Source organism: Microcaecilia unicolor, chromosome 1, assembly GCF_901765095.1.
Source record: "Microcaecilia unicolor chromosome 1, aMicUni1.1, whole genome shotgun sequence".
In the NCBI taxonomy this organism is placed as follows: domain Eukaryota; kingdom Metazoa; phylum Chordata; class Amphibia; order Gymnophiona; family Siphonopidae; genus Microcaecilia; species Microcaecilia unicolor.
In genome coordinates, this window is record NC_044031.1 from 280,950,555 (window position 1) to 280,977,708 (window position 27,154).

Genomic DNA, 27,154 nt, shown 5'->3' on the forward strand with positions numbered 1-27,154 from the left:
TGGAGTAAGTACACACAGGAAATCCAAAACACTAGTACTTCACTTTGAAAAAAAAGTAGAATGTGATAAAATGAGAATAGTTAAAAAAAAACTATGTCAGTGTCTGGGGGGCTGCACTAGGCCACCAGGGCAGGCCTTAGCCATGGGGGGGGGGGTGTCCAAGTGTCCACTGGACCCCCCAGGACTGACAGTAGTAGACCAGGCTGACTAGTATGGACAGAGAGGAGGAAGACATCTTTAACCCTAATGCCAGCTCTGAGCTGGTGTAGGGGTAAGGTGCTACTATTCCACCTGTATGATCAGAGCACAATGCTCTCTGATCATAGAGGCAGAATACCACAGAGCTCTTTAAATATAATTTAAATGAGTTCTATGGTATTCCCTGCAGACCAGGGGTGTAGCCAGACCTCGACAGAAGGGGGGCCAGAGCCCAAGGTGGGGGCACATTTTAGCCCGCCTCCCCAGCTTCCGACCCCCCTGCCACCGTGCAAGTACTTTGGCTGGTGGGGGTCCCCAACCCCCACCAGCTGAAGCGTTGGTCTGTCCCGCTCTGGTCTGTTATTGGCTGTCCTGTTTTCAGCGCCCTGCACGCTTGTTTTAATGAAACAGCATGGCGCCACTGAAAACAGGAGAAGCAAAACGAGACAGCACGGGACAGACAAACGCTTCAGATGGGGTTTGGGGATCCCCTCCAGCCAAACCGGGGCCCCAAAGTCAATTTGGGGGCCCAGGCCCCCGTGACCCCCCATAGCTACGCCACTGCTGCAGACCCCTCCAATCATCCTGGACTGGTAAATGTGGACGCTAGTCTGGCGCTAGTGGCCTCTAGTGCCAGGGCCTAAGTAATTGCAGCAGCAGAGGTGAAACATGCAAATTGATGTTTTCACTGTTGGGAAAAGAATCACAAACTACCATTATTTGCACACATAAATAAGGGAAACTTTCAAGGCTGAAAGGTAGGAATTATCAATTAAAGTATACTTGTTGCACAGAGCTGGCAGGAATGTGTTCAGTGGTGAAGGAAAACCTTTCACCATGACCAGAAAAGATAGGATTTTGCCTGGCCCCAGAGCTACTGCCAATGTGTAAGAGTATAGTTAATATGGGAATAGGTGGGGCTATGTGTTTTGATGGCAAAATGGTGGTTTGGGGATTTGAAGAATAACAGAATAAATAGCTGATGTGTTCTGGAGCTTAATAAAATGCTCAGAGCTCCAATAGCTGCTTGTTTACTTGTTTTCTGATCTAGACACTTGAGAAGTAGTGGGGAAGGTGAACTGATAGGACAGACAACTATGGGTTAAGTGGGTAGCAGAATGCTATTGGTAATATTGTATTAAGATTAGAAGTGTGCACAGGGAAATAATTTGGTCCCCATTCCCACCCATCCCCAGTTAATTTATATTCCCACCCCCACCAGATTGCTATATTTTCTGACCCCCTTACAGTTTTCTTTTCTAATCCCCGTACCTAACCCGTATTGTAAATTCAGACAAAACATAAAATGCATCCTATAACTTGTTAAAATATAACACAAAAGAATAAGCAGTACTTTAATAAATAATTCTTAAATATCAAAGTCCATAATGTTCTCACAGTACATCATTTCAAACTATGTAAAAAAATTAAAACAATAAAATTCTTCTTTCTACTTTTGTTGTCTGGTTGTTTTGCTTTGTCTGATCATGTTTGTCTCAGTCTCCAGTTTTTGTTTCCTCTCTCTTTTCTTAACTTTCTTTTCAGGATCCTCCTCCCCAATCCCAGTCCCATCTAGCTGTGCTCGCTTTCACCCCTCCTTCTGAGTCCCATCCAGCTTCTGCTCCCCTTTCCCTGAATCCCATCCAGTTTGTTTTGCTCCCCTTCCTCTCTGAGTCCCATCAAGCTTTAGCTCTTCTGCCCCCATAGTTCTGAACCTTTGCCTGTCTTCCATCCATCCTGCCTCCCTCCTTCCCATTGTGCAGGATCTTTCCCTCCACTCCCTTCTGCCACATGGCGCTCCAGCACCTTCGTCTCTCCCTCATGCTTACCTTAAAACTTGGTTTTTTTAGCTCCACAGCTCACCAGCAGTGGTTGCAAGTCACGACACACTGCCAGTGGCCTGTCTCCATCATGTCTACTTTAAAACTTACTATTTTAGCTCCACAGCTCATCATCAGCGGTTGTGACTCGACTTACATTCACGACTCACTGTCTCCACTTCTTCCCTCTGTTGCTGTGACCCTCCTGCAGAAAAACAGGAAGTCACTGCAGCAGAGTGAAGACAGAACCCTGGCAATGCATGTGACAATTATCCCTGCTCATAGGCGGTCGGTGGCCCAACTGTTTGGGGAGGCTAAAGGGGGCGGGGTTAGGGGTGGGGCTTAAATCCATAATTGTCTGATAACACAGAAAAAAAATAAAACACACAATACCTTTTATTAAATTTAGATATTAGCTATGTATCATATGTCAAAGAATAAAATGGTTGCTCAAAGCATATTCTAACCACAATCGCTCAACTGCAAAACACTATGCACAACTTTGTGCAAAAACACACTCAGAACCTTACTGTACCATAAATATTACACTGGGCAGAACCTAATACACCAATATACCACCCACATGGAAAATGCAGACCGTCAACAATATGAAACAAGGGATCATAATATAACAATTCTCATGTAGAGCCACAAAACACCCTAATTCATGTTTAATGTGGGATAAAATGCCATAAATAAGTAAATAAATTTAAACTTTTAATGTTGAGCACCTAATTCTCAAAGTGGACATATTCCAAACACTGCCCTTCCCTCCATCCACCAATGTCCAGCCAGCAACTCTCCTCTCCCCTGCCCTTCCCTCCATTCACCCATGTTGAGCCAATAACTCTTCTCTCCCCTGCCCTCCATCCTCCCGTGTCCAGCAACCCTCCTCTCCCCCTGCCCTCCCTTCCATCCAGCAATGTTAACTTCCAGCCCCCCCCCCAATTCCCGATCCCCCACTCGTCCATCCCGTCTGCCCTCAGCTCCCCCCTAGCCCTCGTTTGTTTCCTGCCGCTGCCCTACCTTTAAATATTGTATTTTTCTTCCAGTTGCTGCGCCATTATTAAAAGCAGAAGCAGACTCGGCTCCAGCCTTCCCTCGCATGGCTCCGCCCTCTTCTGACGTATTTCCTGTTAGCGCAAAGGCTGAAGAAAAGGATGCCGCCACTTTTGTAGAGAAGGCTAGACGATATTTAATATAAACAGTGTATTTACAATTTTTCTGCATAGCTCAATGGGCTATTGCAGGAAGCATTTCTTGATAAGCAATATACAAGCCAGAATGAATGATCAAAACAAAGCAATGTAAAGCAAAGAAATCAGGATGCTATATACAGACAAAGAAAGCAGAGACAGACAAAGAAAAATTCAAAAATGCTTGCTACCTCTTTGTTCCAATCTGATTTTATATCGTTCTTCTTTGGCATCTGACCAATTCTCTCATACAACATTCCTGTGCAAGTCTCTGAATACCACAAACTGTTAATCATGTGCAGAACATCTGCTTTCACTTACTGCTCCCCCTTCTTTCCAGACTTTCTGGAGCCGTGCCTCTGGCTAATGTGGGCCCCATCATGTCCCAGGAGATTTTAGTGTTGAAACAGCTAGCTCTGCATGTTTTTTTGAAGCATTCCACTCCAATTTTTTATGCTTTTATTCAACATTTTTATGCTTTTATTCAACATCCTCCCTTTGAGGACTGATATTCCAGGCCTCAACACATCTGTTTCAGCTCCAGTCTGTTTTCTTACCTCCTTTCTAAATCTCCTCCCCCCTTGTTTGTGGCATTCAGTTTCTGCACGCTTTTTCAATATTTTTGGCTGACATATTAAAGTTCTATTTATTCTGAATTTCAGTTATCATTGTTATTTTAAAAACATCCTGGCACATCTTTGCAAACATGCTAATACATGTTGCATTAAACAGATTCAATTGTACTAGGGTACAAAATTTATATTTCCTTTGAATACAGACAGTGAGCTTCATCAAAGGGGAATACACTGTCATTCATTCTTACTTCTCATTAGTTGATGTGGCCTTAAAAATTACACAAATTAAAAGCATAACATTCATTGAATCAGTTGTTACAACATTTTGCGTGTAAGTGCACTTTATCAGGGGAATGTGTTCAGTTGTCATACTATTAATCAGACACCAACATGATGTCTGTGGGTACTTGTCCATAAGCAAGGCTTGCTTATAAATAGTCTCATTTGTCCAATGAAGGTTTTCATCATCTCTTACACAGGTATTATTGGGATCACAGTCATGGTGCCCACTCAATTTTATCATTGTAGTCCCATATATCATAGCTGGCAAGGACAAGGATGTGGGCACATATGATACAATCAGTCAGATTCAACATCTTGGCCGCTGCAACAAGTCTATTATCATATGTGTTCATTGTCCATTAACAAACAACAACATCCCAATACCATCATGTTTCAGGACATGTTTGTTTATTCTTTGTCCATTTCAATATTATTAGTTCGTCGAATATCTGATAAGTGTATCCAAGAAGTATGACCTTCCAGATAGGCAGCGGTCTGAGTAAGGGCCGTGATAGCAAAAGGCCCTACATACACAGGATCCTTCCATGTTTTATGTGTAAAGTTCTTTCGTAGCACTAGGTCACCTACTTTAAAAGCACAAACATCATTAGTAGTTCCTGCCTGTGATACTACATTTGTTCGGATCATATCACTTGTCAGGTTCAACATAGGTTGTAGCTTTTGCCAGTACTGAGCTGTGCTATCAGTACTTGCTGTCTGCATCGGGAAGAAATGACGTCCTGTCTGAATTTGGAATGGGGTCAATTTAGTACGCCCATTAGGTTGGGCCCTTATAACCATCAAAGCTAATGGTAACAAATCAAGCCAGGTATATGGTTTACCTGCTGTTTCCTTGTTTAAAGCCTTCAGTAATACTCTCAATTTAGTTTTTAAAATACCATTGTAGCGTTCCACCAAACCATTGGAGGTGGGGCGATACACTGATACCTTTCTGTGTGTTAAACCCATAATCGTTTCCATTTCTTTCAAAACACTGTTATTAAAATGTGTCCCGTTATCAGAAATTATTCTAGATGGACACCCATGTCTTGGCATAATATGAGTTACCAGGCATTGTACCACTTCATGTGCTGTCTCCCTTTTACATGGAAATGCTTCTACCCACCTTGAAAAAGCATCCACCCAAACTAACAAATACCTTTTTCCCTGCACTGGAACAATCATATCGGTAAAATCAATATACCATTCTTTTGCTGGGCCTTCTGGTATTGGAAGTGTCCCAGGCGATATTTTAGGACCTCGTTTAGGTATGTTAATATTGCATACCATGCAATTTTGCACAACCTGTTGAATCAAGTTATCAATTTTCAAGGTCCAAAACCTTTGCTCAAATTGTTGCCTCATTGTTTCCTTATTCCAATGCATGGTTGCATGCCAACCAGCCAATACCTTAATCGCCTGGCTCATTGGCATACAAGGTAATCCTTCTTCTGCATTAAACCATTCACTTCCCAATTTCATACATCCTCTCTTCAACCATTTTTCACTTTCCTGTCCCTCTGGCTGCCACATTTCAATCTTATCTACATTCGTAAGTGGCCCTTCCTGTGTCTGTCTAGTATTATACAAAATCTTTTCACTTTGCTTAACCACCTCCGTTGCTGCTGCATCAGCCATTGCATTACCTAGTGCCTCAAAGGTTGGCCTTTCAGTGTGGGCCGGGGTCCACACAACTGCAGTTTTTCTACCTTCACGTTCCCTTTTTGCCAAAATTTCAAACAGCAATTTCCAATATGTGTAATGTTGTAGATTTTTACCTACACTGGTTATCATCCCCCTACGCTGCCATTTTAATATATGATACTGTAGTGAACTTGCAACGTAACCACTATCAGTATATATAGTAACATTTTGAGTCATATCAGTGTGTTGTAAGGCTGTAATAACGGCTAAAAGTTCAGCATGCTGTGCAGTCTGATCAGGAGGGGTTTTATATTGTACTTGCATTATCTTTCTTAGATTCTCATCTACCTGCACGCAGGCAAAGCCTGCAACAGTCCTTTCACAAGCTCCATCTGTAAACCATATTAACCCATCAGATAAGGGTTCAAAGTAAGACAGTGAAATGTAGGGATTTCTATAGTATCAATCTCACCCTCTTGATCGACAGGAAAAAGCAGATCTATCTTATTTCTCTGTTCTTTAGTTAATGGTATTATTCTTATATCTTGTCCTAAAAGTACTGCTTGATATTTTCCAAATCTAGTGGCTGTCAATGCTGTTTGGCTAGGGCTCAACAGCGTTTTAATCGTGTGGTTGGTATGTATTACAATAGGAACAAAAGGCATTTGTGCTCTCCATTTACCTACTGCAGCCACTATAGCTGTCAGTAACTTTGGTATTTCTTTCATTCCCTTCTCCACATGATTAAAAGAGCCTGACAAAAAAGCTACTGGTGCATTTACTTCATTGTTTTGATTAATCATAGCTGCCCAACTATTTCCCATGTCTTTTACCCACAAATGCACAGGTGATTGGATATCTATTACTGCTAACGGTCCTGGAGATAATAAATCCCTCACAATCTTAGCCAGCACTATTTTATCCTGTTCTTCCAATACAATTAGTGTATTCTTTGGTGTGGCTGCGGGCAGTTTCAAATGTTTATAAAGTCTCATTACTTTTTGTGTATAATTTGGTATCCATTGTCTGCAGTAATTTAACATTCCCAAAACAGCACGTAACTGGGTAACTGTTTGCGGTACCGGAGTTTCATTTAAAATAGATATAACTTCCGGTATAATGACCTTATGTTCTGCTGAAACATTTTGTCCTAAAAAGGTGACAGTAGACTGAGCTATAACACATTTTTCCCTGTTACATTTATATCCTAACTCTCCTAATAACAAAAATAATTTTGTAGTCCAATCTAGGCATTCTGCTTCAGTCTCAGCAGACAGTAGAATATCATCTACATAGACAAACAATGACACCGTGTCAGGCAATTGACTCCTGAAATCCTTTAAATCCATCATTAGTTGTTTTGAGAATACTGATGGACTATCAGTAAAGCCTTGAGGCATCCTAGTCCACCTGTATGCCTCATTCTGTACTATGAATGACGTCAAATCCCTAGACTCTGGATGAAGAGGTATTGAAAAGAATGCATTAGACAAGTCAATAACAGTGTTATATGCATATATATTCTGGGTATGCAAAAGAGTAGCAGGATTTGCACAAATCGGAAATTGATTTTTTGTAACCTCATTTAGCTCTCTTAAATCATGTACTATCCTTACATTGTTTTCCCCTTTCGGGACAGGAAACAATGGGGTATTGTACGGGGATACTGAAGGTTCAATAATACCACATTTCAATAATTTATCAATGTGTTCCAGGGTTTTGGATACTAATTTAGGTCGTATGGGGTAAGGGTCTTGCTTCGGCCCCTTTGCCCCTTCTATTAATTCTATCTTATGGGTTTTGCATTTATGGCTAGTCCATATGATGAATCACTTGTACTCCAAATATGTTGTGGTAATTCTTCCATAACCCTTACTTTATTTTCATTATTCAACTGCTGGACCATGGTGAGCAAACTTGGTATTTCTTTATTTCCAAAATCTAAACACAATCCTAATTGAGACAACAAGTCTCTACCACACAAATTTACTGGGCAATCAGGTGCCACTAAGAAGGGTACCACAGCCTCCCTTGAACCGTGCGGTTGGCATTCCAAGCGCACCAGAGTGGGTTCTGTTAGCCTTTTTCTTTGTTCTATCCCCGTAAATCCCACTGTTGTTCTATACTGTTTTGAAAGTTTAACTCCCTGTGGTTTTGCACACAATACAGAGGTACTCGCCCCTGTATCTATCAAAAATCTCACAGGAGTTCCATATTTGCCAATTGTCAATGTAATAAAGGGTTCCCTTGTGTCTAATCTGAAAATCATTCCCTCTTCCTGACACTGGTCTGCTTCCAGTCAATAGCATTGGTCTGGAATATTCTGCCAAGTTGGAAAAGCATTTACAGTGCCTTGTCTCTGTACTGCAGCCCCTGGTCCCTGTGATTGCATCGCCGGCTGCTGTAAGGCAGTCTGCGGGGCACTCACAGGCATCCCTACTACTTGTGGCATTAATCCTTGCTGCGTTTGCATTTGTACTTGGGGCATTCCTGCATTCTGATAACATTCTGAAGCATAGTAACCATATTGCTGACAAATCATATTGTTCAGATGTTATTAAAGATTTTAAATCACCTCTTTCCCTATTAGCCCTACACACAAAACTAGCTAGTGACTAATTCAAACCAGATGATCTCTTAACACTGCAGGAATCTCACTTAAAAAAGAGTCAAACAAAGTTAAATTGCAAAGACATTCCACATAGAGAACTAGAAACAGAATAACACATATTTTAAAATAAACAGAGATCAGAATTCCCTATAAGACAAAGAACTTATTTAAATCTAATCTAAAACAATCTTTTAAAAGGAACAAAACAAATTTCATTTCTTCTTGACCTTTCTAACCGTTAGCTTAGCAACAGCCAGACACCGAGAAATCAAAAACAGATGACATTCCTCAACCTTCAGGCTGAACCAAAGGCTGATTTTCCTGTTCTCGCTGTATTTTTTCTACATCTGCATGAAGAAGATCTGCTGCTACAGAAAATAAATTCCAAATTGTAAGATGTTGTTCTAAGCTTTTCTTCTGCCTAGTTTTATTTTTATTTTCTTGTAAGTAGCTCAGGAGAGATAATAATTTTGGATGATCAAACGATCCATCCTGAGACCAGCTCAAAACAGAATCTTTTCCTTCATATTTGACCCATTTCTCATGTATTTTTTCAATCAGTTTTTTTTTCTAATGGGAATAATTCTATGACATGCTGCAAAGGGGAGCATTTTTTTGAACTATCTAAATCTAAATACATAGCATACACAGGAGGCTTTTCTTTCTTATCTGCCCCTTTCCCTTTCATTTTATTCTGACTATTACAATTTCTCCTATAGAGCCACAATCTACAAAAATATACTAATGCACTTAAACAAAGAAAATATACAAAAAAGAAAACTACAAAGCTAAACAAATACCACTAATACGTCCACAATGTAAGCTTACTCACGCGTCTTCTTATTTCTCTTTTTAGCAAGCCCAGGAGTCGTCACCTGTATGTCCACTTCAATAGTTTGATCACTCCCAAATCCGTGGTACATAGTAATCAGGCGTAAACAACGCTTGCTCTCTCTCAAAATCCTGTAAAAAACTTCATTAACAACAAACACTTAATTTGTTCTTCGTCTCGCCTTCTCTTTTCCGTTTGCGGCCTACTCCTGGCTGGCTCGCCACTTTGAAGAAAAGGATGCCGCCACTTTTGTAGAGAAGGCTAGACGATATTTAATATAAACAGTGTATTTACAATTTTTCTGCATAGCTCAATGGGCTATTGCAGGAAGCATTTCTTGATAAGCAATATACAAGCCAGAATGAATGATCAAAACAAAGCAATGTAAAGCAAAGAAATCAGGATGCTATATACAGACAAAGAAAGCAGAGACAGACAAAGAAAAATTCAAAAATGCTTGCTACCTCTTTGTTCCAATCTGATTTTATATCATTCTTCTTTGGCATCTGACCAATTCTCTCATACAACATTCCTGTGCAAGTCTCTGAATACCACAAACTGTTAATCATGTGCAGAACATCTGCTTTCACTTACTGCTCCCCCTTCTTTCCAGACTTTCTGGAGCCGTGCCTCTGGCTAATGTGGGCCCCATCATGTCCCAGGAGATTTTAGTGTTGAAACAGCTAGCTCTGCATGTTTTTTTGAAGCATTCCACTCCAATTTTTTATGCTTTTATTCAACATTTTTATGCTTTTATTCAACAAGGCAGAGCCATGCGATGATGCGAGGGAACGCTGGAGCCGAGCCTGCTTCTGCTTTTAATAATGGCGCCGCGACTGGAAGAAAAATACAATATTTAAAGGTAGGGCAGCGGCAGGAAGCAAACGAGGGCTAGGAGGGAACTGAGGGCAGACGGGATGGACGACCTACGGAGCGGTTGCGGGGTGGGGGCAGCAGGCGAAGAAGGTCACAGTTGGACTGGGGAGGCTTAGCCTCCCCAAGCCTCTTATACGGGGGCACCTATGTCCCTGCTGGTGTGGAGAAAACAAAAGGAAGAGGAACCATGCCGCGGAGAAGAGCTTTAATGGTGTGCATAGGAACATAATCCTATCAACTCCTCCACCTTCTCCCTTGACCATTGTCCTGTAACTTCATCCACCAGCTGAAGTCTTCCCCTTGATGGTAATGAAAACACTACTCTCTGATACCTGCATCCACAATTATATCAAAAACAAAAAAAAACACTTTAACAACAACCAAGCCACTTTTTTTTTTTTTTTTAAATATAAACATATTTTTCTATTATGCTCACATGATGCTGGGTCTTCACTAAAGTTCCCCTTCTTAGTTATGGTTAGTACAGGGTCCTAGGAATCAGCCACTTTTTAGTCCCTTTATAGTCCTGGGGTTAACAACTATCCCCTTCCCCTTCCCTTTCAGGGCTTACCAGATTCCTTTTTCTCCCTTCCCATGTTTTATTGGCTACCAATATCCATGTCTATCTTCCTATGCAAATGAGGTGCTAACTTATCTTCAGTTCAATAGCTGAGTATTCCTATACACTCAGGCAATTGTAACACTAGAATCTAGAATGGTTAGTCTCCCCCCCCCCCCCCCCCCCCCCACCCTCCATGTAGCCTGCCCTGACAGGTTACAACCTCCCATACAGGAGCCTAATGTATTCACCCTAACTGTGTAAGGTGGGCCGCAGGACTAACCTCAAATCCAGGCTATCAAGCATATAAAGGGCAAATGACTGTATTGAGCAGTAGATTTGTCTCTCTGTCTAGTTCTCATGTTGATAAATAATGGTGGTGGAGGACAGAGAGGAAAGCTATGCAAAGGAAAGGGAACAGCTGAGGTTGCCACCACTTCTTTTTCTCTTTCCCCCCCCCCCCCCCCCCTAAGCTGCAGCAGTGGTGAATTTGGGGGGAGGGGCCAGTAAGCCTGTTTTAATGGGTTCAATGGCTAGTCAAACATATAAATGGCAAGTGACTGATTTATCTTTTCTCTATTTAACTTACAGCACCAAAACTGCAGCAGGCAGATCAGTTTCCCTGTTCTCACTGATGTTACATCATGTGAGGGCAGGACACAGGCAGGGAAGGGCCTTTCTGCCTACTGTGACTTTGGCGCTGTAAGTTAAATGGAGAAGAGAGGGCCTGGCCTGGGTGGAGAAGGGTGGGCGGTGACCTGGAGGGGAGGGTAGGAGAATGCTGGACATGGGAGGTCTCAGAAGGAGGGGGGCCTTGGAGCTGTGAGGGATGGACAGAAGGGGGCTTGGAGCTGTGAGGGAGGCGCAGAGGGCCTTGGAGCTGGCAGGGAAGGACAAGGGAGGTCAGAAGGAGGGGGGCCTTGGAGCTGGGAGGGAGGGAGTTAGACATCACAATAGAACATACCAATACTCGCCCGTATACGGCTACTCATTCAGTATAACCAACTTTTGGTATTTTGTTTCCCCTTGAGGCTCCTAGGCTTAGATGATCAAACCCCAGTGCTATTTCAGGTATATGTAACAGTGTAGCAGTGCTAACTCCTGTAGACAGCGTAGTTAAATGAAGCTAAATAGCCAGGATACACGCGCACTAATCGGACACGCTAGGCTACGAACAGCATGCATTTGTGTAGAGCTGCTAGTCATTTTGCCATAAAGTGCAGCCTGTCGTAAAGCGGGTTCAACCACATGGTGCCGTAAAACATTGGTTCCCTGTTGATTAAGGTGGTTCGCCTTTGCTGGTAACTGTTTGGGTTTTCTCACTTCCTTCAGGGTTTTTGTTGTTTTCTAAGGGGTGGTGTAAAGTTTTGGGGTGATGTAAGGGTCTGGTGACAACAAATCTCTTATTTACACAACTCTGTGCTGTGGGGCACTATGGTATGAAACTTATATTTAACAAAACAAGAAATAGAACAATGTACAATTTGTTTTGTTTTTTTTTAACAAATTCTCTCAAGGGATGCCTTGTCCTCCTCCCTGTATGGGACAAGTTGACAAAAGCAGTACAAACAAATTACTCCCCCACTCGGAACAATGCGTGCTATAATTTGTCTTCCAGCTTTGCACTTCCGGCTCACGTGAAGGAAGGAAGAGGAAATTAACTTTTCTTTTTTTTTTTTTTTTTTTTTTACCTCTGATGGAACCTGCACAAGAACGCCAGCTAGGACCTGACGTTATTCTGCGGCGCTGTTTTTCAGCATAGCGCCGTTCAACACCGCTGTTCATGAGACACTAGTTTTCGATCAGGAGGAACGCGAAATGACCTTATTTACATAAGATTGACTACATTTAAGTATCATGTGCGCAAGTGCCTGGCGCGCTTGCAGTTTATGGCGGTAACCACGTTGATCATCCCACATTGTTAAAAGCATGCACAAAAATGGCGCTAATGGGCTTGCATGCTCACGTTGACTTTTGATCATCCCCTTGATAAGGTTTCTATTTTATTTTACTTTTGTATTTGTTAACAGCTGTGTTTGGTTTGGATTTTTCCTGGTGCCATTGAAAAAATCTGATATGATAACACTTGATTAGCATCAAAGCAATTGACCCACACTTTCATTCAAAGTGCTTTCAATATTTTTGTTGAGAAGAAATAAGATCTCAGAGACCTTTCATTAGGTTATGTCCACCCATTCAATAGTGGAATGTTTCTCTTTCATAATCATAGGTCTCAAAAAACTCCTTTTTTTTCCTTCTTCTTTTCTTAAAAAATGTAGCCAAACGTCATGCATAGCCACTGAAAACAAACTCTTGAAGTTTAAAAAAACCTACTCACTTTCCCCTCAAATTCCATTGGATGGTGTTAGTTCTTACATCACCCAACTGCAACTAGTCTTTCCAGAACAGAGACCCCCATCCCCTACTCCTCTAATCCCACCCTCCATTAACCCACCTAGCCTCTCCCTCCCACCCCCTCACTCTTGCACCCCCTACCTGTTCTCCCTCCAGCACAACCATTTGCTCCCTTTTGCTCAGTTTAAGAGATAACCTACTTCTGCTGTCTTCTGGTTATTAAGGGGTCCTTTTACTAAGGTGCGCTGAAAAATGGCCAGCAGTAGTGTAGGCATGTGTTTTGGGCGTGCACAGATCCATTTTTCAGTGCGCCTGCAAAAAATGCCTTTTTTAAAATGTTCCTGAAAATGGACATGCGGCAAAATAAAAATTGGCACGTGTCCATTTTGGGTCTGAGACCTTACCGCCAGCCATTGACCTTGCGGTAAAGTCTCATGCGGTAACTGGGTGGTAATGACCTACATGCGTCAAATGCCACTTGGTGCATGTAGCAGACATGTGCCAGAAAATAAAAATTATTTTTTTGGATGCCCGTATTGGATGCGCGCCTACAATGAAATTACCCTGAGCCACGTGGTAGCCGGGCGGTAACTCCAAATTGGTATGCGTTGGGCGCACATAGATGCTTATGCAGCTTAGTAAAAGGGCCCCTAAGTTATTGAGGCCCTTTTAATAAGGTTTCGCATGCGCTAACAGACTTTAGTGTGGGCTAAGTGCCATGTGGCCCATAGGTATAAAATAGGACTTGCAGCATTTAGTGCATGGTAAATTCTGTTGGTGTGTGCTAAGCTTTAGTAAAAAAAGTCCCATTGTGTGTTCAATGTACTTTTCATTTTTTTGTTATGTGGAGAATGGTGGTGGAAGATCAATAATGTGAAAACAGGGAGTATTCCACTGATTATGTAAGAATCACTAGGCTGGTATAATCTTTGCCCACATGTTTTGTGTACATTATAAAGGCAGCAGTATCTCAGCTACATTCATGGGGAAGGAAGCTTAACATGATTGTGAATATTCAAAATACCAGGAGGAGGACCCTATGGGCCCAAGCCCTGAGCCCTCGGACCCAGGCTGCAGAAAAAGAGAAAGCAGCCCAAGGCACTGCAATTGCTGAGGGGAAAGAGGAAAGATGTGCCAGCACTGCTGCTGCCCTGGTCTCTCATTGGGCCAACGGGGCTTGGGCTCCCCGCCAGTCTCGCTCTGATGATGTCATCTAGCTACTGCCTTCCCTCTCTTCACTCATGTGACAGCAGCAGCCAGATGGTATTACTGAACTTCCACAAGACAGGCCTATTTTTAGGGGGAGGGGGGTTCCCAGTTATAACTGAAAAAAATCCCTATTTTTCCATTGTGAGTGTTAAATCAGGGTTTTCCGGTTATAACTGATAATCAAAAACCCTAATTACATTTCACTAATAATACTTTTTCTGGTGAAAGATGGTATCTGGTGTACACACATATGATAACTTTTTCTAAATGTTCTTTATGACAATAAACCTGAAAATATTTGAGGTCGATCTCCACATAAAGCAGATAACACTGAAAATCCACACAAAGATAAGTGGATAAGTTTCTTTCTTTCTCTCTTTCTTTCTTTCTTTCATTTATATCCCATATTATCTCAATAGATCAGGTTTAATGTGGCTAACAACTTATTGTAATTAACAGTACACAAAGTGATGCAGGATAGTATACCTTAAGTAGTACTAAAGTAAATGAGGATTGAGTATTACAATTCGTAATATGGAATCGAATGCTAGATGCAAAAAGGTAACAATTTATAGTCATCCATGTATAATAACAATTAGAATGGAACTGAGAAATTTGAATAATTGTATAAAATTGTACAAATAGGGATTTAAATCAATTAAGATCATCTGTGAGAAATTGCTTTAAAAAAAGAGGCTTTATGGTATTTCCAGAATTAGGTTCCCATCTGATGAATTTCGGGAGGGAATTCCACTATTTGGCACAGAGGTAAGGGAATCCGGACATGTAGATTGACTTGTAGATCACATTTTTGGAACTGGGATTGTGGAGGGTTACATAATCTCTTGAACCAGGGAGAGCATTGTAAAGGGGAAGATCAATTAAAGGTTGCATATAATCAGGGGTTAAGCCATAGCATACAGTGTTTTGAAAAGAAAAGTACATAGTTTGAAAGTTATTCTGGCTTGGATTGGGAGCCAGTGTAACTTTATAAGCAAAGGGGCTGCACTTTCAAACCTCTTAGCATAATCTGGCTGCTGTATTTTGAGTTGTCTGCAGATTTTTCAAGGAAGATTCATTACAGCCAGCATAAATGGCATTGCAGTAATCAAAGTGTGATAATACTAATTGTTTGTAGTAAGGTTCTAAACATATCATTAGGGAAGATATGCCTGATTCTTTTTAGTTTCCACATTGCTTTAAAGGTTTTTGTATGATTGCTTGAACTTGGATGTCGAATAACATGGAGGAATCAATTATTATACCAAGAGCTGCATTTTGCTAAAAACATCCAAAATTAAAGTGGGGAATATAGCCATTTTCAAAACAGAAAAACATCTTTTTTTTTCAAAAAAAGGTCTATTTGCTAGATCTTTTTGTGCTCTATGCGTTTATCTTACTGGTTTATTTTTGGAAGAAAAAAAAAAACCTTCCAATTGAAAAACGCTCAAAATCAAGCCATTGGGATGTATGGGGAGGGGTGGGGGCAACATTCTTAGTACACTGGCCACACAGACATCCCAGGAGAGCAGTGAGGTACCCTAGGGGGCACTGCTGTGCACTTCATATAAATGCTCCCAGGTACACATCTCACCATTGTTCCCTTATCTTGTTTGCTGAGCCACCCAAAACCCACTACCACCAACTGTACATCATTACAATAGCCCTTATGGGTGAAGGGGGCATCTATATGTGGGTACAGTGGGTTTCTGGTGAATTTTGGAGGGCTCACTGTTTCCACCACAAGATGTAACAGGTTAGGAGAGGTATGGGCCTGGGTCCACCTGTCTACAGTACACTGCATCCATCACTAGATTACCCTAGGGGCCTACATGCTGCTCTAATGGACCTGAGCGTAACTTCTGAGGCTGGCATAGATGCTGGTAAGTAATGTTTTAAAATCACATTTTTTGGGGGTGTGAGAAGGTTAACGACCACTGGGGGAGATCTTCCCTGATTCCCTCCAGTGCTCATTTAAGACACTTTTTTGTGGCTTATTTCTTAATAAAATAGGTCTAGACCAAAGAGTCCAACTTATAGCCCTGAATGTTTTCGTTTTGTTCCATTATGGCAGAAAAACGTCCAAGTAATAGAAACACCCAGAACACAACCTTAACACACCCCTGATGTGCCTCCTTGTGATCTGAATGCACTTCTGATGGACTTCATAGAAAAAAAAAGTCTAAAAATTGGTTTTGAAAATGTCATAAACACCATTTATGCCACTTTCTGGGCATTTTTCTCTTTTGAAAATGAGCCCCCCAAGTATCTTTAGTTAGGACTCCAATGGATAAGTTACATTATCAATTGTGAAGTTGATAGTTTATGACACTGTGAGGGTTAGATAAATAGAAATTTTGTTTTCTCTCTATTCAATTTTCCATCAGGTCTAGACCAGAATTGATGCTAGATAGCACTTCTTCAATAGAATCTTTGAAAGGGATGTAGATGGTTACATCATCCACATAAATAAAATTATTATAACCATGGGTATCCAGCACCTTTCCTAAGACAGACTTCATAAGTGGAGGGGTGGCCTAGTGGTTAGGGTGGTGGACTTTGGTCCTGGGGAACTGAGTTCGATTCCCACTTCAGGCATAGGCAGCTCCTTGTGACTCTGGACAAGTCACTTAATCCTCCATTGCCCCATGTAAGCCACATTGAGCCTGCCATGAGTGGGAAAGCACAGGGTACACATGTAATAAAATAAATATTGAATAAGATGGGGGGATGGGATCCCTGTGGGACTCCATAGTCTGGAGTGCCTTGGGAGGAGATGGAATTAGGATCTAGATTTTAAAAATCTAATTAGGTTTGAGCTATGACCTCTGGAGCACCTTTTTGTTGACTTCAAAGCTTTTAGCCATATATCTTGTTTAGTATCCAAAACTATTCATCCACTGGTGCCAAATTTAAAAATAAATTTGATTTATGCAGCTTAACTTTGGAGTTAAACATACAAATCCAAAACTGCATAAATGTTCATAAATACTGATCTCATCATATATTTTGGGGAGGTGTTGCTTCATTTATGATTAATATTTTAGTTTCAATGGTAGTCTTCAATCAGGGCTGGTTGTGTTACAACAAACAGTGTACACCAGAGTTGCCAATCTGTGAGAAATATAATGTTGCCAGGTAAGCAAGTCCTGGCTATTACTCCACCACCTCGGTAGATATCCAGTCCCGGTGTCTCCAGGGACAGGCAGATGTACACTTCCATGGAAGCAGTGGTAGACCAACTAAGATCAGATGTACAGAGGACTTTGAGGGATCATGTCTATAAGGAACATGCAATGTAGGGATAGCCCATACAGTACGAGGGGCTGATAAGTGCAGCCACCTGTTAAACTAGCAGTGGTGAACTTAGGGCTATCAAAGAACTGTTAGAAAGAGCCTGTCCCCAGTACTAAGTCACATCCTAGGGCAGTGATGGCGAACCTATGGTACGCGTGCCAGAGAGGGCAAACAGAGAGCCCCCTTGGCACGCGCGCCATTGCCAGGGCTGCAGAGGGGGGGGCAAAATTCCCCGGGCCCGGCCCCACAGTCCCCTCCACCCAGTGGTGTGCTGGAGCCGGCTCGCAAGAGCCGGTTGTTCTTGAGAGTGAGCCGGCTCTCCCTCCCTCCCCTGAGCTACAGGGTCCTTCCGAGTACCTGAAGAAGGCATTCTTTGGGGCAGACAGGAAAGATCCCCAGTCTTGCCTGCCCGCTGCTGGCGCTGACCCTCCCCCGCTGCCGGATCGCTCTTTAAAAATGGCCACCGAGACTTCCAGCGGCAGCCTCGCGAGACTTCTGCTGAAGTCTTGGCGGCCATTTTGAAGAGCAATGCAGTAGCACCGCAGGAGAGTCAGTGGAAGCAGCGGGCAGGCAAGACTGGGGATCTTTCCTGCCTGCCCCGAAGAATCCACTGGACAACCTGGGTGACTGGAGGGGGGCAAAGAAGAGAATCGCTGGACATGGGTGGATGGAGGGGAGGGCAGGGGGAGAGGAGGGTTGCTGGACATGGATGGAGGGGAGGGCAGAGTGAGGAAGGAGGTGAGGGAAAAGGAAGAGAGGAGAAAAACTGCACATGGATGAAGAAAATAGGCAGAAGCTGGATCCACTGGACAGTCAAGTCTGCGGAGGACCCAGCTTTTACTTATGGATGTAGGGCAAGAAATGAAGAAGAAAGGCGGAAAGTAAAGAAATAAATGGAAAGGAAGCCCTGGAAATGGAGTTAAGAGGACAGATAGCAGCAGAATCGGATACTGGGCCAGCATGATCAGAAAAACAAAGTCACCAGACAACAAAGGTAGAAAAAAAATCATTTAATTTCATTATAGTGTTTGGAATATGATCACTTTGAGAATCAGGTGCTCAACATTAAAAGTTTATATTTATTTACGGCATTTTATCCCACATTAAACATGAATTAGATTGGTACCTGGGATCATTTAATTTGCAACAGCAAAAATTACATTAATTATTCAAAAGCATGCCAAATGCTTTTAAAGTTCTGTTATTTAAGTTAAATTGCCCTGTTGGCACTTTGCGATAAATAATTAGATTTTGGTTTGCTGTTTGGGCACTCGGTCTCTGAAAGGTTCGCCATCACTGTCCTAGGGCAAGTGTGGGCAACTTGCAGCCTGCCATTGAGTTTTATGTGGGCTGTGAAACCATGGTAAGTACACAGAAAACACTCACACAAACATCATTAACCTGAGCTTTGTTGTCAGTGGACTCACTGAAAGATACAACAATGGGACAAGATTTGTTTGAGACTAACAACTATTTGGAAAGACAGACATATACGGTAGCAGACCACTGTGGTAATAATTTATGTTCACTAAGTTTTGTTGGTACATTTGTTAATTTTCAGTGTGCATCTCACTAGGAATGGTGCTGACATTCGTGCAGCCCTCTGTGTATAAAGGTTGCCCATCCCTGTCCTAGGGAGATGTGTGAAAGATGCCAGCTTTCTCTACTCATTGATCCCCAAGTGTCTGAAAATGGGAATTTCTCTATGCCAATTCCTAAACTTATTTGCCAGATTTTACAAACCTAACCCAAGTTTAAACTAAATCATTACAGTGGCCACAGCCATAACCAAAGTGCTTTTTGTTCAAAAGGTGCCAGAACTTGAATCAAGTATGGTTTCACTATCAGCAATGGCGTACACAGTAATCCATTCAGCAGGCACCGAGTAACTGGCAGAGGATCAGCCTGAATTGCAGTAGTAGGTCATAAAGAGTAGTGTGCCATTCTTGATGCCATATTCTGCCATCGTCTTGCCATTTTCCAGCTTCTTCCCATTGCAGACAACCACCTGATGACGTGGCTTCACTCCAGTTTGCTGCTGAATCCTCTGTCTCACCACCTTGACACTGGTTGACCTCTTAGCCTTTAGAGGGTGGTGGTTGCCCTCAACATCCACTAGGTTCAGGTTGACTTCGGCATCGCTCATCTGGGCCACACGCAGCACGAGGTGGATGGTGCTGCTCTCCTCAATTCCATAGTCTGATAGTTTCTTGTGTTGCTTCAAAGGTGTCTCATTTAACAAGAGCTCCTGCTCAATTACTGGGATCTTGGTTTGAGATCGAATATGTTCGTTCAGCTTTTTCACTCTGTCTCCTGGGTTCATGAGAAATGACATTAGATTCTTCCACTCGACCTGGACACACACCTAAAAGCAAGAAATACATCTCATGTACAGTTTTCAAACATTCACATAAAATTTTGATAATTGTAAACTTGAGAACGGAGAGTGAATTATTTATTAGGATTTATTATCACCTTACTAAATAAATTTACCCTAGGTGGTGTACAGCAAGAATGATCTACACCAGTGTTTCCCAAGTCACTCCTTGCCGATCAGGTTTTCAGGATATCTGCAATGAATATGCATGAAAGATTTGCATACAATGGAGGCAGTGTATGTAAATCAATCTCATGCATATTCATTGTGGATATCCAGAAAACCTAACTGGCAAGGGGGTAGTCCAGGAACACCTTGAGAAACACTGATCTAGACCAGTGATTCCCAAACCTGGTCCTAGAGGCACCCCAGCCAGTCAGGTTTCCACGTATTGAATATTCATGAGAGAGATTTGCATGCACTGCTTACACTCCTTGCAAATCTCTCATGAATTTTCATAGTGGATATCCTGAAAACCTGACTGGCTGGGGTGCCTTCAGGACCAGGTTTGGGAACCACTGATCTAGACATAGGCAATGGACAATTACAACAGAAGAAAATATTCAGATAACAGTACACATTATGGCATAGTGTGCTACTGACAACACGATGATACCATAGGGGGCCCCAAACTTTTTTCAAGCTAAAGGGGGCACAGGCTGAAAGCCAGTTTTTGGGCCCCCTCCCCGGTTTCTGTCCTTGGCCCCTGAATGTCTAACACCAGTCCTGCCCTGATCCAACCATACCCTGCTATTTCAGTACTGAAACCCACAACGAGCTCTGCCTATGAATCTCACTCCTGCCCCCTACTGTTCAGGTGGTGTGAGGAAACTGGGGATGGAAGCTCCATACACAGAGGTCATGGGTAGGGCAGGTGCTGAGGGAATGTTGGAAAATGGAGAAAAAAAATGCTTTGAGAGAAATGAAAGAAGCAAACCAAAAGGACAAAATTGCACTTACAAATGGAGAAAAATACAAGTAAACCTCTATGCAACAGATTCTGCCTAGAAAACTGCAAAGCAAAGCAGATATGTGGTACGATTCAAGTACGGGAGAATCACAGCAGCTTTTGCTGGTAGGGAATATGTTGGGAAAGCTTTATTAAAGGAGAGTTTAAAGTTTTCCCCTAAGAATGTGAATTCACATCTCAGGAAGCTCCCGGGAAACATTGTATTAGAGCTGGGCACTTCTTACTTACATTTTGGAACCAGTAAGAAAAGGTGCACAATGGAAAGACTGTGTTGTCTATCCTTTCAGAGAACACCTTGAGAACAGTGAATGTGCAGGTTAGAACTTGGGAAATGAAGCCCTGACAGAGACAAGGACCTGGCTTCAGAGACACTGCCTGTGCTGGAGGAGGCATGGCCTGTGCTGGATTCAGAGGGGTTCTGGAGAGAGCTGAAAAGAGGGGTGCAACTCCCACTGACAGGCCGCTCTATGCAGCACAACAGCTTATGATGGTAAGAGAAAGAGGCTTATGCTTGAAACTGGGGCAGATAAATAATCCACTCCAATGTGGCTCCACAGAGCATCTGAGCTACTCTTGTAGATTTGCAGAGACAAAGAAAAAGAGCACAAATAAAAATGGTTGCTATCTTTACTAAAGAAATATTTAATTGTAGCAAATATGTAAATGGCTTTTAGTTAACGAACTCACATCAAACAGTGACTGACTGACTTACAGTACAGCAGTAGCAATAATCTGCTTTTCAAAAACTTCTGGTTTTGACTTTGACTGAGTCTGAGCCCATCGGAAGAATGAATATCCCTCAACAACATTGGATAGCTTCTGAGATACATGTGGAAGTCTCAGAAGTTTTGCATGCAATATGCTAGTTATGCTGCATGAAAAACATTCCTTTCACAGATTCAACCAGCAGGAAAGCAGAGGAGAACAGCAATGCCTTTCTCGCTCTTTAGCGCCCCCATGTGTCCAGACTGACTAGTAGGCTAGAGATGGTTTCTCTCATTATGTGGGTAGGTGTGTTGGTCATAAGCACATACATGAAAAAGAGGATATTTTCCAAAAAAATTAAAAAAACCTGGGAGGACATATCTGAAGAAGTCCAAAAGGAGGACATGTCCTCTTAAACGAGGACGTACGGTAACACTACTCTTGCACATCTATGACGTGTGAAAGATGAGAACAACTAGGAGGTCATGCTTGTGCTGAATGTGCCAAGTGTGTGAGGTGCAATCTGTGTGTGGAGGGGCGGACTGAGAGTGGTCTGAGCCCCCCACCAGTCTGCTACCCAACACCCTCCCGCAGAGGCCACTAGATCACCAGCGCCGCGCGTCTTTAAAGTTAGGACCAGGGATGGCTGTATTGTGCAGCGGGCATCCAGGCTAGAGTCTCTTGAGCTCTCGGGCACTGCCCAGTTGCCCGAATGGTTAGCCCGCCCCTGTGTGAGTGGATGAGTGCCATGTGTATGACTATTCATATGACCTGCGGGGCCTCTGTACACACCCGTGGTTCAAATAAACAGTCGGGTTTTGGTTACCACAGGAAGAACTGTCCCGATTTGCAGCCATTCACTTCCTCCTCCTCTTGCTAGACAAGCTCCACCGCAGGGGAGGGGGAGAGAGCATGAGCAGAGCAGTTGCTGCTGGTGACGGCACTAAAATCTGCATGGCAAATGCAGAATTCTGTGCATACTAAATGTTTAACTACTAGCATTCTTCCACTACTCATGATGTATTGTAAGCCACTTTGAGCCTGCAAAGAGGGGGGATAAGGTAGGATACAAATGCAACAAAATAAAATAAATAAATACTGTGGACATAGGGAATTCTGCACTGTTCCCCCAGGAGTAAATTTATAGATTTAGGTTGATACAGAGATAGAGAGAGATTATTTGTATGAAGTTTGTTTTTGTTATGGAAATATTGTTTGCTTTATTACCAAAGATAGATAAAGGTTTTACTTTTAGTTTCACTATATTTAAGCTTCCATATTTTTCTCCTGAGATGGGTAATCATGAAGTACTTGTACTTTTGCTACAGTACTAAGTACAATTGGCAGTACGTTTACTTGTAACAAGTTAAATATTTTTTGCTATACTTTTTACTTGTAACTTTTCAGATGCATTCTTTTTTTCTACAGCAAGCAAAGCAATCAGCCCACTACTGAGCCAAGAGAGCCAACTGGATATTTGCCATTCCATGGCCTGACCTTTTTAGGGTTGCAGAGGAGGTGGGAAAAACAGGAAGGGAAGCAGTGGACACTGGTGGCTTGTTGCCTTGTTCTCTCAGTGTTTCCCTTTCCCATTCCCACCCTTTCTTGCTGGTTTCCCATACAGAAGCCTATCTTGGAGGTGATTAAAAGACAACATTTACAAATGTAAATTTAATTCACATTTTAAAATTATATAGTGTCAATCATTTGAAAATGTAAAACAAAACTCCTTCCCTCCTCCACCCTCTCACAAATAAATTTAACAAGCTTGTTAAAAAGGTATCAATTTAAATTTGTAATTTCATTTATTAAGTTTCTGTTCCATTATAGCCATAGAGATCTAGACAGATTACAAGTTGATAGGAAAATAATCATAACACAGTATTGTTTGTAAACATACTCATTCTATAGTCCAACTTGTTAAGAAAACTTTTTACTTTATAATAAAGTAGTTTTAAGAGCTGTATTTTTTTTTACTTTTGAGGTTTTTTTTTTTGTTTTTTTTGGATAAGACTTTCTACTTTTATTTCACTACTTTTGAAGCCAGTAGTTTTACTTTTTACTTTAGTACTTTTAAAAAGTAACAACCCCATCTCTGTTCTTCTCTTTAGCAAAATAATGTTGTTGGTTCCATGCTGACATTTTAATTGCTTTAAAAAACTTTGCACTGGCCACAAGCTCCAGGAAGCTAAGGTATGGGATTCCCACAGGCTGCCCTGGCACTGGCCTCTCTTCTGTGGCCTGCCTCTGAGGAAGCAGGAAATTAAGTCAGAGAGGCAAGCCACAGTACAGAGAAAAGGCCAGTGCTGGCAGCAGGGCAGACTATGGGAATCGGTGCTACCACTGACTTTTGGAAACAAGAAAAGAAGGTAGATTCGGGGAAGGGGGTTTAGGATGGATGGGGGAAGATCCAAGACCATGGCTGGGGGGGGGGGAGGGGGTAACATCCCATCCCTCACTTCAGGCGGCAGATTGCCTTGGCCTGACCCTAAGCACATTGCATACTATGCCATACTTTGCATTGTTATTGGAATATTTTTACTGCTGTAATAGTCTATTGCTTGTGTTTAACTTATTCTTGCTGTACACTGCCTTGAGTGAATTCCTCCAAAAAGACAATAAATAAATCCTAATAAATAAATAAAAATACATCTTTCTAAAATTACCCACTGGAAAATAAGCGCACATATCTACAACTGCTCCAGAGCAGGCACAAATAATCCAACTGAGTGAGTGCAGATGAGTGCATATTTTATAACATAAGTGCACATTTCACAATGGTATCCATCTTCCCAGAATGTCTATATGTTGGTAGCATACATTTTAAAAGCACCCACTTCTGCATGGAAAACACTTTTTCACTCAAAACAGGCTTATAAATTTACTCCCATACTTGTAAATATGTGCATAATGATTTCCAATTATACATTTTCTTTTACTAGATCCTTCTGGGAGTTGAGTTTAAATTATCAAAAACACAGGTGGGACAAGGCTGAAAGGTTCATCTAGGGCATGGATGTGTAACCTCAGTCCTTGAGAGCTGCAACCCAGTTGGGTTTTCAGGATTTCCCCAATGAATATGCATGAGATCTGCATACGAGGGAGGCAGTGCATGCAAACAGAACTCATGCATATTCATTGGGGAAATCCTGAAAACCCGACTGGGTTGTGGCCCTTGAGGTCCAAGGTTGCCCACCCCTGATCTAGGGCATCCTAACACCTTTGTACCACCCCTGCTTCCCATTCTCTCACACCCTACATACCACCATGTACCTTCACTCCCCTCACTTGCTCTTCCCCTCCCCCATCCAACCCTTCAATCCTTTCATTAAATCCTGCCCCAGCCTATCCCTTCACTTCTCACGCACCTGCTCTATACTTCCCCTCATTCCATGTCTTGCACCCTACCCTAATTAGTCTCTTGTTCCTCCTTCCTCTGATCCCCTCACTGAGCCTCCTCTCTCAGAAAGAGGACCATAGTGGCAGGGCAGCATGTTGGGCTGCGCCTCCTCCTTGGTACACTTTGAACTATACAGGATACCATAGTGCTGCACAGATCAACGTGCAACACTAGTACACCTCCAGTGCAATTTAGTAAACAGTGCCCAAAGGGAACTAAGGTGGTCTAAAACAATTACCACTCAAAGAATATATTAAAAGGAAAAAGGGAGAACTCAGTATGGGCTGTATCCAGCAGCCAAGCCCATTCGCAGTGAGAAACACCAACTAATACGGTTCACTTAAACATTCTATATTTCATTAAACCCCCTAAAATATATATTTTGGATTAAGCCTATTTGGCTTCTTTATTTTTGCAGTTGACATTTTTATTTGGAACTTTAATTAGGGCCCTGTTTACTAAGCTGTGCCGTAGGCACGCTAACATTTTTAGCGCACGCTAATGCTAGAGACATCTATTTATTCCTGTGGGTGTCTAGCATTAGTGCACGCTCAAAATGCTAGTGTGCCTTATTAAACAGGGCCCTTAATTTGTTTAAAATAAAAAAATTATAAAATAACAAACGTGATTGAATGATACGCACGATATATTTTAGGGAGTTTAATGATGTATAGTGTTTTTAAGTGAGCCAAATTAGTCAGCGTTTCTCACTGCGAATGGGCTTGGCTGCTGGATACAGCCAATACTGAACTCTCCCTTTTTCCTTTCATATATTTTTTGAGTGGTAATAGTTCTCTTTGTCTTTCCCAAGTTGAAAAGCCTTTTAGATATCTTTGTTGGGATTGATTCTTCTTACCTCGGTCATGGCTGAAATGCCAAGCCCCACCCATTAGGAGTGTGTCACATTCAATTGAAGGCTCTCTGTCACACACTAGAGGATCGGTGCCAGTGCACTGATCCTGATCACTATTTCATGAGAAGCGAGCCCATGAGGAGATAGACAAGTGGCCCTACTAATAAGAAGAAATCTGAACACACTTTCCTACACATTCCTCTCTGGTCCCCAGGCCTTTTCTTTGCACACATACAGTGAAACCTACATGTGTACTATTAGCCCCTGAGTGGAGAGCAATTTTCGGCCAGAGGATTCACCCACATTGCCTCCACTCTGTCTAAATCCTTTCAGAGTCTCCAAAGGAAAGCAAGTATTTTATGCTGGGTTGTTGTTTTTTTTTCCATTTGCAAAGCAAAAACACACTTAATCTTATAGATTCTACCAGACAACTATCTAGAAAATCTCACCCTTTGGAATGGCTCACCCTTGGCATTTCTAACACGGAATAATTGGAGGGCTCCGGCTACCACCATGTTTACCATGAAATATTTTTATTCGTGACTGCATGTGCTTTCATCACAGCCCTTCCTAATGAAATGCATTTTAACCATTCCCAGGCTTTTCTAAAACTCCCCCAAAAGTCTAAGAGAAATAAACATTAGTCCAAAATGTGATCCACACATCACAAACATACTGACAGCTAACATTAAACTTTGGGCCAGTGCCCGGAGATTCTTACCGCAGCCATTTTCTTATTGCTCCTTGTCCTGTGGCAACACGACTCATTCAATAGTTCCACGAATGAATCTTTTATACCTTCAGAGCAAAAATCCCCGGGGAAAATCCAGGAGAATCTGCTCAGGTTATTTCCCCCATGACAATGTGGCCCTACCTCCAGTTAATGTTTTATTAGTATGGTTTGGTGCTTTCAGTTTTGGTTCTGTAGAGCTCTTACGGGAAATAGCCTGAGATACAAAAAATGAAATGTGAAAACAAGGAGGTTTAATAGACAGGAGATGAAGTGACGTCAAATCTGAGTTTTCCCTTACCCATGGGTGCTGTCATCCCCGTATACTCAAAACAAAGCAAGCAAACCTATGAGCTGCTGCATCTACATTGTTGTTCTTTATTGTTGGCAGCATTTTTATTTAATCTCACTTATATTTTCAAACGTGCCCCCTTGTGCAGTATGCAAATGTACATGGAGGAAGCATAAAAATGGGATAACTTTCCATAGGTAGAGTAGTAATCTACTATAATAAAACTCACCCTCAATTTTCTGAAGACAACGTTCTGAAGTCACTCAGTCACTCCCTGAAGGGTTCATCAGTTCATGGTGGTGAAGCCACAACACTGACCATGTCTCTCTGCCCCGCCCTCGCATGATGGACCAATCAGAAAAAAACCCCTCAA

At 42.1% G+C, this 27,154-nt stretch overlaps 1 protein-coding gene across 1 annotated transcript; it reads right to left on the minus strand.

Moving 5' to 3' along the window:
- Nucleotides 1–18,843: 18,843 nt before the first annotated feature.
- On the minus strand, nt 18,844–26,658 carry UBD (ubiquitin D). Its single transcript, XM_030190032.1, has 2 exons — nt 26,481–26,658; nt 18,844–19,819 (listed from the first exon to the last, which is right to left on the minus strand). Exons 1-2 carry the CDS (start codon nt 26,487–26,489, stop codon nt 19,355–19,357), a joined length of 474 nt encoding a protein of 157 aa, XP_030045892.1. The 5' UTR covers nt 26,490–26,658; the 3' UTR covers nt 18,844–19,354.
- Nucleotides 26,659–27,154: the final 496 nt, after the last annotated feature.